At 43.1% G+C, this 13095-nt stretch overlaps 1 protein-coding gene across 1 annotated transcript; it reads left to right on the top strand.

Moving 5' to 3' along the window:
- The first annotated feature begins 1547 nt into the window (after positions 1–1547).
- Positions 1548–13054, top strand: SUMF2 (sulfatase modifying factor 2). The gene is made up of 10 exons (XM_054008526.1): positions 1548–1635; positions 2224–2459; positions 4074–4227; positions 5641–5755; positions 6685–6729; positions 7879–8029; positions 10450–10505; positions 11092–11176; positions 11793–11958; positions 12830–13054. Exons 2-10 carry the CDS (start codon positions 2375–2377, stop codon positions 12933–12935), a joined length of 963 nt encoding a protein of 320 aa, XP_053864501.1. The 5' UTR covers positions 1548–1635; positions 2224–2374; the 3' UTR covers positions 12936–13054.
- The last annotated feature ends 41 nt before the right edge of the window (positions 13055–13095 follow it).

Below are 13095 nucleotides of genomic sequence, written 5' to 3'. Positions count from 1 at the left end.
GATTTACCGCAATTAAGTCACCTCTATGCATCAGTTTACCCCACGCACACTTTGTAGATAGGGAAACAGCACCTTCATTTGTAAAGTGATATGAGATCTATACATGAAAAGCTATACATATTTATAGGCATAATCCTTCCTTCTAATTTAATTAGCAATGTATAATGGTGATCTGCAATCCAGTGTGATTTTAAAATAGTCCACAAACTTGCTGGTGAGTTCCTAGAGTATTGTTTTGATTTTATTGGCAGAATCTGGTAATTCAGATGTGAAGTCACCAATGACACAAGCTGCTTTAGCAGCAGCTTGAGGACTTTATGGGGAGGGATGGACAGGAACTGTTTGACAATAGTCAAACCTTGAACCAGACCCAGCTACAATTCCATCAAAACTTCAAGTATATGAACAACTAGTTGGGTTATGGTTTCCTGATATCACTGGAACCTACCACTGGTAATGTCTCTTGTATTTTCCACATTACAAAACTTCTAGCTTCAGTCTTGCATCCCTTTTTGTTGTAACAGTGATCAAGAAATTTTGAACTTCTCTCAACTCTAGCCATGCTTACTGATTTCTCCATTCTACTATCTTAGTATATATTTTTTTTACTACTACATTTGTTTTTTTCTGAATATGGGCATTGGCCTGATAATTCCTTGCGCACCCAAATGTCCCAAAACATGGAGCATGGGTGAACAAGGAATACAGTATGAGGCCTACTGAGTAAAAGCAAAGTCCTGAAACTATATCTTTATAACACTACAGTCATATATCACTACCTGAGGAATCAGTCTTTGGAGAGTTGAGTTAAAAAGCAAGCTGCTGTAATCCTTGTGTGTGTAAGAGCTCACAAAGAGACTCTAAAACTGCAAAATTTCCTCTGCAGAAAATCTCAACATATTTCAGTAAGAATAGATTCAAGATATTCCTCCATAAAGACTTATCTGCACGTGGAAACACCATCTCCTCTTGACTGGGGCAGGTAGGGTCACCAGTGCTTTCCCCATTTAAAGGTACATAATATAAGGGCTAGTCACCTTCCTACCCCCCCCCCCCCCCAAAAAAAAGAAAAACTGTTCCAAGATCTACACCCTCTGTATGACAGTTGCCTCGATGGAAGCCCACCATCACATCCCCTGCCTTTTTTTAAAAATCAAAAACATTTCCTTTGTTGTAATGGTAACCCATGCAAAGCAGTCAAACTGCATACCTGTACAATAGAAATCACAAAGCTGATAATCTGAAAAGTGGTGTCAAGTGCCCAAAATAGGTTCTGATTTTAGGCTTGCTTAGGGTTACCATTTGTCCGGATTTACCCGGACATGTCCTCCTTTTTGTTCTAAAAATAGCTTCGGGGGGAATTTGTAAAACACTCAAAATGTCCGGGATTCCCCTCCCCTCCCCCAGCAGAGCAGAGCGAGCAGCTGGGAGGGCTGCAGGAAAGTCCCGGGCTGGACTCTGGAGCAGCTGTAGAGGAGCCGGATCCGCCCTGCATTCTGAGCCGGCAGCTCCCCCCTGCAGCCCGGTCCGGCAGCACTGTGCAGGGCCAGGGACCGGGTTTTGTTGTGCTGGGGAGCGCAGCCATGTGTCTGGCTCGGCTCGCACAGAGCCCAACACCCTGTTCTGAGCAGCAGGGTAAGGGGGGCAGGGAGGTTCTGGAGGGGGCAGTCAAGAAACGGGGGGGGGGCTTTTTGGGGGGAGTGGAGAAAGTTTTGGGCAGTCAGGGTACAGGTAGGGGGTAGGGTCCTGGGGGGCAGTTGGGGGGGGGGGTCTTAGGAGGGGGCAGTTAGGGGACAAGGAATAGGGAGTCTTAGGTAGGGGGTGGGGTTCTGGAGGGCAGTTAGGAGCAGGGGTCCCAGGAGGGGGCAGTCAGGGGACAAGGAGCGGGGGGGTGGGGGGCTGGGAGTTCGGGGGGGGGGCTGTCAGGGGGCAGGAGTGGGGAGAGGGATCGGCGCAGTCAGGGTAACAACTTTAAGGAAAATGCTTCAGCCAAAAGTGACTGACTTTTGCCTCTTTGCAATTAAATAGCTAGTGCATTAATTTACTGCACCATCAGGAACAATCCTGCACGGGCTGGGTTTTGGTTATGGCTTAAATACAACTTAATGCAACGTCTCTCTCATTTCTCTACTGACTCCATGGGCTAAGTACCCAGCTTCTGTGCTGCCGCTTGTACGCATACTCCTCCCCTTTCATCACTTCCCTGCTTTCGTTTCCATGCAGGGGGAGGCGGGGACTCGTGCTGGGAAGAACTTTGACTGGCCTCCCTTCTAGCCGGAGATCCCGGAAGCATTTCAACCCAGTACACAGCCCTTCTGGGTCACGGGTAGCCTTTCAACCTCCTCCTCCAATTCATCTCCCGTTCCTGTCCCCAATGCTACCGTGCTTCTCTGCTGGGAGAGTGCAGCTGGCTCTCCTGTTAAGCACCTGTGTGTTAGGGAGCAGCTACAGTCTGCAAGGTGAGTGCATGTGTCCAAGCATGTCTTGCTCCACCTTTCCTTTCCACCTGCTTTACCCTTTACACTCTTTCCTTGCAGCAGACCTTAATAAGTGCTGTCTGTCCCCACTTAGTCCCCTTCTGTCAGGGGCTGCATTAACCAGAACTCATTTCAAGGAAGTGTCTTCCCTGACTCTCACCAACCCTAAAATCCTTCCTCCCCGCAAAAGAGACTTGAAATACTGCCTTAAAATGAATCCTCAACTCTGTGAAAACAAGGAAGAAAGGACCTGTCTGCTCCCTTTTAAATACCTTTGAAGGAACAAAGATCAAACTCTTAAACTTATTCCAACAGTTAGGTGAAATGAGCAATGTAAAAATAGACCAGCACCTCCAACCTTTGGAAAAGTTAGATGAGAACTCTATGCCTTCACTGGTGCTAAAGTGCAAGCTGAAGACAGAATCTTCCTGGATTCCCCATAAAGTTCAGCTCTAGAACTGATGTTTGTTGGGGTGGTCCAGTGGCTGCTCAGTCAGACTGGTACCTAATTCTCAATGACTATTGTGATGCTGGGGAAGCTAGGGGAATTCCCTTCCTACTCATCTTCCCGTCTCCATCCCCAAATTTGTTTCCTAGCTGTACATGTCTGGTAACTTCCCCACCCCGATCTATTTTTTCCCTTCTCTACCTTTCTGAAGGTTTGCACAGTCATTTCTACATATGTTAACACAGTATTTACCCTGGGTCTGCCCCTCTGGGGAGGGGTTACTCCTTTCAGAGTTTCCCTGGTGAATCCTGGGTCATTTGATGCAAGTGAAAAGTGACAAACCTTGAATACTTTCAAAGGAGATTCCCCTGGTGGCCTGAAATCCTGCATGTAAAAACTGATGAGCGAGACCAGATGCCAGGAGTGAATACTCAAATCTCACAACTCAAAGCAATACTCAGGAATGTCACTCAATAAATTGCCATCAACCAACCCTGCGTCTGATCTAAAGCAATAGATTGAGCTGCAGTTGTCTTCAGTGAACCCTTTGCAGTGTAGATTCTCTAATGATTCTTTCACAATAAAACCTCTCTTTACAAAGTCTTTGTGCCTTTACAAGACTTTCAGAGGGCAGATCCAGGCTGGGTGGGCTGAGGGCGTTTTGTGCCGCTAGTCTGATTCCTTTATGTGGTTAATCTGTCCCCATGAAGACGGGCTGTCTTTCGATATCAGTATCTTTAGCAGCAGTGGTCCTGTAATGTATTGAGAAAAGAGATTCCAACTCTGTTGCTTTATCCCGTGTGACCTAGAGTGAGTCACTTAGCCTTTCTGCCTCAGTTACTCCAGATGTAAAATGGAGACAACAATACTTATTTGTTTACCTCCTAGGAGAGTAGAGAGAATTAGTGAATGGACTAAATTTTTCTCAGGGATAATTTCATTGATTTCCATGGAGTTACACCAGGAATAAGTTCAGTGTCCTTACTCTGTACAAAGGACTTTCAAGATATCTAAGTGCTAGATATAATTATCAACCCTCTATTATCCCTCTTCCCCAGCAAGCAACATACCTCTAGCAAAGAATGTACGCACTCCAAGATTTTATTGTTACTAATTAATGTTCTATTGGGTCACAACATCTCTCCTAGTTTTTGAAGATGATGGAAACATGGTACGACTGCCTGGTGGGAAGTTCCAAATGGGAACAAATTCACCTGATGGTAAAAATGAAGGGCCTCTCGAGGCGGTGACAGTGAAGTCATTTGCTATTGACAAATATCCTGTAACCAACCGGGATTTCAGGTAAGGCCCACACTTAGCATTTGCTTAGTTTGCAGAGAGTGGATGGCACAGGGTGATGGAGACTTTCACCTGTATGCTATTGGTCTGGGTAGCAACTGAAGCCATCTTTGCTGGGTTTATCTTTGTTGGCAGCCTCAGCAGAGAGGTCAGTGACTGATCATAGAGACTGAACCAATCTACAATGCCTAGAGGTGATCCCACCAGGTCCGAGTGAAGGTCCATTGGCAGAGCAGCATGTGAACTTGCACATCTACTGCTGGTGCTGTTCTATGGATTAAGGAAAACCAATTTGAATTTTCAAGGCTGAGAATCTCACCATATTCATGATCACTCAAAATTTCTGGAATATTATAAAATCCTGCTCTACATCTGTGGATCACTGTAGAAGGATGTTAACATTTTACTTTAGCAGTTTGCAATACAAATGGCTTTTCAAACACTCTGGAAGGCAAATATTTCTGTTGAGAAGTCATGATCAACAGAAAACTCACTTGTGGTTATTATATGTTAGTTAGCAAACAGGTCCTTTCCAGCTGTTTGGGGTTTTACATGGGTAACATACCAAAGCATCATATTTTATTTTGTACTGGATTTGTAAATACTTTGCTTTGTTGTTCTGTTCAATATACTGTAGTCAGAGGATGGCTATTCCATTTTCCCATTGAAGTAGGTTACTCTCCATAATGCAGAGTCATAGACGTTGGGCCATCTAATGACTAGATTCTAGCTGTCCCTCTATTAATACTCAATTGCTTCCTATAATATATTTTATAAGGATTGTACAAAGCACTAGAACATGTATTGGAGGGACTATCCTGCATTGGTGCAAAGATGATTCTGATATCTTAATGAGTCCTTTCTGGGCATGCTGTGAAGCTCATCTTGATTCTCAGCTATTTTGGGAGGCGATAGAACACAGATTGGGGGGGGGTTATCCACTGCCCTGGATAATTAAATTTGGGGGACAGATTTGCAATAGTAGCAGTGGATTTAAGTGGTTGCATGTGACTTTTGTTCAATGTGAATTTTTGCAAAGTGAACTCACAGCTTAGAATGGGCACTTGGAGTAACTCTGCTGGCTTGGTTGGTTGGTTTGTCTTTTGGGTTGGTTTGTTTTAATAAATCTAAATAAAGAAACTCTAGATTTTTGTTTTTAAATATTAAAAAAAAATTCACATCAGTATAGCAGTTCCATGCAACCAATACAAACTGGGCCAGTTTCATCTCTAAACCTAACTCCATTGAGCTGATGGGATTTACTCCAGCGATGGATTTACACCAGGGGCTCAATAGACTACAAATGGTGTGAATAGCTCTTGTAAATTGCATTTACTTTTATCAACTTACTGTGCATGTGATGTTAACCTTGTGGGAGTGCTAACCAGAGACCTATATCTGACCTGTTCACACCAGGGAGTTTGTTCGAGAAAAGAAATATAAAACGGAAGCAGAAGCCTTTGGCTGGAGCTTTGTCTTTGAGGATTTTGTATCCGAAGAGCTGAAAAAAAAAGTGACCCAAAAACTGGAGGTAAAGTCCATTTGGAGTGTGTAGAAGTGACATGAACAATGTGATGGGGTTGATTCACGCTGGTGAAAAGAGGGCTGTGGTGTTTGTCCTCAGAACAGAGTGGTGTCGGGATGGTGGAATAAAAACAAGCAGAGTCATTCCTGAAAAGTCTACCGTTTATTGTTATGGCCTTATGTGAAGAAAGGAGGCGTTAACTTCAGCTCTAGCCAAGTGCCCAGAAGAAGGGATGCAAGCCTTGGGAAACCTTAGGCTCCACACCCCAGGGAGTAGGAGGGAATTGGACTCACTGGGGAGTTTTTCACTTTATTTTCTGACCATGTTACCTTATTCGTTTATCTTGCTATAAACATTAACCCCTGAGGGGAAGACCTTGTTGATTGCAATGGGTATTTTTTTTTTCCTGCTGAATATTACCACCGGGTAGCAACTGGTTTAATATTTTGGCTTTTTCCCTGCCTGATTCTGCTCCCATTGAAACCAAGAGCAAAACGCCTGTTGACTCTAATAAGAGCAGGATTGTGCCTTACGTGATTTAAGGCCCCAGTTTGTAGCCTACTTGGGACTCTTTGCAGAGTGTGCAATAGGATTTGCTAGGCGAGTATGGAGAGAGCAAGGCATCTCCTGATATTTATTCATCAGAACTGAAAACAGGGAAGCCTACATTTTTAAAGGAGTTTTTTAAAGCTTGAATTTTCTTTTTAAAATCAGATGCCCCCTGTACTGTACTTATGAGCTTTGTAGAAATGTCTTTAAAATGAACCAGCTGCTCATATCCAGCCACAGAATCTAACCATACCATACCCAACTCAAAAATACTCCGCCTTACTCCGCATGCTGTGAAAGGGGTTAAGCACTGAGAGTCAAGGTTTGGGGACGATTAGATGGCAGAATTGTGGGTTTTTTGATCTGGTCTCTTTTCTTTTTCTTAGTCTGCCCCTTGGTGGTTGCCGATTGACAATGCATTTTGGCGACAGGTGAGCAGTCCTTCGAAGGAGCGAATTGCAATCCCATAGTGCTTCAGAGACTATCTGCTTATGGGCTGAACTTCAGTGGGGAAAAGAAACGGCATTAATTACAACATTAGCGATTCCACTCACATAAAAGCCGGAAATTGAGAGTTAAGCGCAGAGGCTGTGATTTTCAGAGGAGTCTCCGGGAACTACATGTTCAAATCTCCCATTGCAATTTACTAGGTGGTGGGTGCCTAATTCCCTTAGGCTCATTTGAAAATCCATAGCAGAGTAACTGGCAAAAGAAGTGGTAATCAGAAGGGCTGATGACCAGCAGTTGAGGGCACTGGCTGCCCTCCCGGCTGTGCACTGTTCTTGTCCATTTTGTTTATATATTTAGGGGGCACTGTGATTAGGGAGTTCTGCCAGCTACCTGGAAGTGATGACAAGCCACAGTTGATCTGCAGACCTGTTTGAGATCATTGTCTAGGGATAAACTCCACTATCAGCCATGCCTTTCTAGCAGAGTAGATAGAACTGGTGTCTGCGTGTTACGCAAGTCTCTGAGGTTCTGTCCTTAACTGAGACAGATGCATATCCTCCAGTCTTTAGTTAGATTGATTTCTACCAAGTAGTCAAAGGCCAGGTGCCCTGTACCATGTAGAAAAGGATGCATTTCCAAATCATGCGGAAGTTCAGGGTATGGCCTTCTATACATTCACGTGAGGCAGGCTGGGCCAGTATTTCGACCACTAACCTAATACTTGGGTTCAATTCATTCCTCTGCCACAGACTGTCTTAGCTTAATATTTATCATTTGTACCCTCCCTCCTTCCAGAAAGTTGTCTTGGGCTAATGAAAGTTTTTGGTGTTAAAAAAATGTGTCCCCAGATTTTTCTCACCCCCTCCCAGATTTCAAAGGTGTTGCCACCTTAGCTGACAAGCCATTGAACTATACAAATATCCCACAGGTAGAAGTACCTGAAGTCCAAGATTCTTATATATTTCAGTGGCCTTACAAATAGGCAGAGCAAAGTGGGTGGTGGATGCTCATGGCAGTATAGATGACGTGTCATAGGCCTACCAGACTCTGTACTGTTTCCTGTTGTTGGGTTTATTTTACATAAAGTTGTTATGGCTCAGTGAAACCCTGTTAAATGAAATTCTCCTCAGCCAGCAGGTCCAGGATCTGGGATAAAAACCAAGCTGGACTACCCAGTGCTACACGTGAGCTGGAATGATGCACAAGCATATTGCAAGTGGAAAGGGAAGAGACTCCCTACTGAGGCAGAGTGGGAATTTGCTGCAAGGGGAGGACTAGAGAGTATGTAAGAAAAGCTCTTTGAACTGATCTCTTTCAAACCAAACTAAGTCATCAAATAATTATAATTGATTCTATGATGGGATGGCAGGGGCCAGGACTCGATGACCCAGGAGAGGACTTGTATTCCTAAATAATGAAATCCTACCAGACTCAAAGCTCTACCTTCCCCTCTGCTGGGGGTTCTGGTCTCCATAGGGAGATGTGGGTGGAAGTCAGATTAGATGATCTAATGGTCCTTTTTGGCCTTAAAACCCATGACTCTATGAAATAGGTACATGAATACATTTTGGAGCCATCTCTCTGATTAAAGCTCTGGGGGCCAAATTCTCTTCTCAGTAACGAGAGCTGGGTCTGGCCCTTAATGTTCATGCTTTGCCGTGCATTCCGCCAGGGATAATGGGCAGTCCTGGAGTTGACTACAAAGATGTGCTTTGCCTGAGGGAGCTGGATAGTTGTTCAGTTATGAGGGATGGCCCTGAGAAGTGAACTTGGCTTGATCCTCTTACAAATGAGACATGCACATCAAAGCTTGTGGAACTCACTGCAACAGGATGTCATTGAGGCCACGGGTGAAATCCTGGCCCCGTTGTAGTCAAATGGGAGTTTTGTCACTGACTTCGATGGAGCCCAGACTTTGCCCCAAGAGTTTAGGAAGGTTCACAGAGGGATTGGATGTTTATAGGGATAACAAGAATATCCAGAGTTGTTATAATTAATGCAAAACTTAAAAGAAGAGTGTTTGAAGGGATTTAAAAAACCTCCTGCTGCAAGGTTTAAACCAACCTCTATTTGAGATTGAGATGTGACCTGCATGTGGGGCAGATGATTTCCCATCTGCCTACGTGGAGTTTCTTGCATCTTCCTTTGGGGCATCTGGTGCTGGCCACTGTCAGAGACCGGATACTGGACCAGGTGGACCCATGGGTCTGATCAAGTCTGTCAATGCCTGTGTTCCCACAGTTTTTTTTTGTAAGGGAAGAGACATTAGCTCTGACATCCGGGTCAAATACCAGCTCCAAATTTAATGTCCAACCTAAAAATTCCCCCTGCATTTTCAATCAGGTACGATATTCCTCTTCACTTCACAGCACTTTGAAGTCGGCAGTGTCCTACTCCAGAGGCAGCTGCGTTTTAGTGGTGGATGAATTGATCCCCATGTGTAGGTCATGTCTGTAAATCACTATGTGCAAAAGCTGTGATTTTTTTTTTTTTCCCCCCTGAGGAGTTTACGGGAACTAGATGTTCAAATCTCCCATTGCAATTTACTAGGCGATGGGTGCCTAATTCCCTTAGGCTCCTTTGAAAATCCCTGCCAGAATAACTGGCGAAAGGAGTGGTAATCAGAAGGGCTGATGACCAGCAGTTGAGGGCACTGGCTGCCCTCCCGGCTGTGCACTGTGTCCTTTAGAGTTAAAATAATGTTTCTTTTTAAAACCAATGGATGGTTTCCTTTTGAACATAAGAATGTCCATATTGGGCAGACCAATGGTCCATTTAGCCCAGTATCCTGTTTTCCGACAGTGGCTGGTGCTAGATGCTTCAGAGGGAATGAACAGATCAGGGGAATTTATCAAGTGATCTTTCCCCTGTCATTCAGCCCCAGTTTGTGGCAGAGGTTTAGGGACACTCAAAGCATGGGGTTGTGTCCCTGAGTGTCTTGGCTAATAGTCACTTCCTTATTTACTTTCACCACACCAGTCATGATTTTATAGACCTCTATCATATCTCCCCTTAGTCGTCTCTTTTCTAAGATGAACAGTCCCAGTCTTTTTAACCTCTCCTCATATGGAAGCTGTTCCAAACCCTTAACCATTTTTGTTGCCCTTTTTCCAATTCTAATATATCTTGTTTTGAGATGGGGTGACCAAATTGCATACAGTCCTCAAGGTGTTGGCATACTGTGGATTTATATAGTGGCATTATAATATTTTCCGTCTTGTTATCTATCCCTCTCTTACTGGTTCTTAATATTCTTTTAGCTTTTTTGACTGGTGCTGTACATTGACCAGATGTTTTCAAAGAACTATCCACAATGACTCGTAGCTCAAGAAAGATCTTGAACAGCTAATTTAGACTCCCATCATTTTATGTATAGTTGGGATTATGTTTTCCTGTATGCATCAGTTTGCATTTATCAACATTGAATTTCATCTGCCATTTTGTTGCCCAGTCACCCCGTTTTGTCTGATCCCTTTGGCACTCTTTGCAGTCAGCTTTGGACTTAACTATCTTGAGTAATTTTGTATTGTCTGCAAATTTTGCCATCTCATTGTTTATACCTTTTGCCAGATCATGTATACGTATGTTGAACAGCACTGGTCCCCGTACATCAGTGAGAAAGGGAAAAGTTGACAGTTCCTACTGGTGTCCTGGTTTGAACAGGAAGGAAATAATTGGTCCCACCTCTTCTTTTTTGACAGGCAGAGTATATCCTTGGGGGAACAAGTTTCAACCAAATCGTACAAATCTCTGGCAGGTAGGGTCTTAATACCATCATGTCTGTGATGGGTTGTCTTGATAGCTTATTGATGAAGAAAAATGTCCTAAAGTGACCTAAGGAAACATTTAGCTAGTAAATCATACTGACTTATCTTCAAGATATTGAACCTCAGCTGGTAGGGCTGTCAGGTCAGTTGTTAAATTTGCCACCATTTTACTCTCTCCCCTCACCTCCAGGATATAGAATTTAAAGGTAATATTTATCCATAAATATTTAATATTTAACCAGAATAAATAAATAAATTGACGCCTTGCAAAGTGTCAATCTCACCCAACTCTCTACGGCGGAAGCAGAATCCAGATTCCTCAACATTTGTGGCTGTTGAGGTTCAGAGTTTCATGGGAGAGGGATCGCCCTCGTTAGCACTTTGAATGGTTGAACTATCGCTTGGTCATATTGAAGTATCTTCACATTATATAATTTACTACTGTTAGACAGTTTCCGTTATTTTAAGTATGACGAGGTTCTGTAAAATGCAAGCCCTTTTGCTCCTTTCTATGCCATCCTGGGTGAGGTTGGTTTTTTTTTTTTTTCCTCAAAGTAAAATCCTCTCTTCACACAGGGAATCTTCCCAAAGGTCGATACAGCAGAAGATGGTTACCATGGTATTTCCCCAGTGAATGCATTCTCTCCTCAGAACAACTATGGTATGAGCTAGTAGGCACCTTTGCCCCAATTTGCAAATGAATTCTTTTGTTAATTTCAATTTAGAAATAATAAATTAAAGTCTCAAGATTATAGCGGGAATTTAAAACCTAAACTGACACTGAGTTTCTTGGCATCTAGATACGATGATGCTGGGCACAGTGAGATTTCTGAATGCTATTTAAATTGGCTGATGTTGACATGATACATTTTAAGGCAACAAGCAAGACATTGCGTGCAATGATTTATAATAATGATACTTGATCACTTTTTGCCCTTCTGTAATGCCTTTCATCTGAGAATCTCAAAGCACTTTATTAATATTCTCTAATTAAGCTTCACAATGCCCTTTTGAGGGTAAGCAAGCATTATTACCCCACTAAATAGATGGTCACAGTGAAGTTTAGTGATCTGCCCAATGTCACGGTGAGTGTGTATTAGAGCTGGGAATACAACCCAGAGCTTCTGATTCCTGGTTACCTGCTCAAGCCATTAGACCATCCTCTTCTGATGGCATCTTAAACAACCCTCACTGCACCAAAGTGCTTCCAAAAGGGCTTTGTATTGACAGCGTATGTGTCTTCCTATGGATCCTGACGAGCAATTTCTATATCTCAGGGCTCTATGACCTGTTAGGAAACACCTGGGAATGGACTGCATCAGAGTATCAACCTCCTGGACCCATGTCAAGGCAGCGTGCTCAGAAAATGCACGTCCTGCGAGGTGCATCTTGGATTGACACAGTAGATGGATCGGCCAATCACAAAGCTCGTGTTACTACTAGGTAAGTTTACTTACTGTTGTGGCCAAGTGCTATTTTGCACCACATTGGGGGGCTTATAGTAACTTAACCTTTACTACATAGATTTATTTCAAATGATTTGCTATTTTATTTTTGCTATTTAATAATTATTTACTTTTAACTAATGTGAAGACTTTATTAATAAATCCCCAAACACTTCTCAAATTCTCTATGGACAGCAGCCAACTCTGGAATGAAGGCTGGATGCCAGCTAGTATATAACACCCAATACAACAGTGTGAGAAGGAAGGGAAAATAATGTAAGGATAGAATTATAACAATAAAGTGTAATTAATGTTGGGAAATAATGTTCATCTGTTTTAAATCATACAAACTCATTTGTCATCAATTTATGTAAATTACATAATTTCTAAATAATGAAATTGCTTTGCCTTCCTTCTCCATATTAATTGTCAGAAGATATCACTTAAAAAGCCCGGTGGAGGAACTGCATCACTCATCAGCCCCTTTGCAGCAATTCTGTACGTTAAGGGCTATATTTTTCCAAATGCTCTGCTCCCCTTTAAACCCCTAATTTAAAGGGCCAGTTTTTTTTTTTCAGCGCAGTACGTTGATGGTTGAGTTATTCGGAAAATCTGGCCACTTACTTAGCTGCCTAAATTGGAGCCGGGCTCTTTGAAAATGGCCCCATGTTTCAGTATCACTTTAGACTTGGATGCCTTTCTGGAAGATGTTCTTTAGTCAAAGACAGGTTTAGTCAAAGACAGTGGGCTCAAAACAGGACTAACTATGGCCTGTGTCATTGAGGGGGTCAGATTAGAGGATCTAATGGTCCCTCCTGGCCTTAAAATCTAAGACTGAATCTACATAGGAGGTTTTTGTTCTTTCCTAGGATGGGTAACACACCGGACTCCGCCTCGGATAACCTGGGTTTCCGCTGTGCTGCCCACATCCCGAGTCAAAAAACGAGGAAAACGGAGAGTAAAAAAGAGCTGTGATGACATCACATATCGGAATGGACCGGAGACATTTTCTCCTGTGGAGATGCCAGCGATTCCCTGCAGTTGTGTTGGATTGAAGTTTGGCCAATTTTAAAAATAAACATTTGCTACTAATGTTCAGTGTCAGAGTGGAGGGTTTAGACATGGAGGGTGGTTT

This window comes from Malaclemys terrapin, chromosome 18 (assembly GCF_027887155.1).
Source record: "Malaclemys terrapin pileata isolate rMalTer1 chromosome 18, rMalTer1.hap1, whole genome shotgun sequence".
Classification (NCBI taxonomy): Eukaryota; Metazoa; Chordata; order Testudines; family Emydidae; genus Malaclemys; species Malaclemys terrapin.
This window is presented reverse-complemented; position numbering and strand designations above follow the sequence as displayed.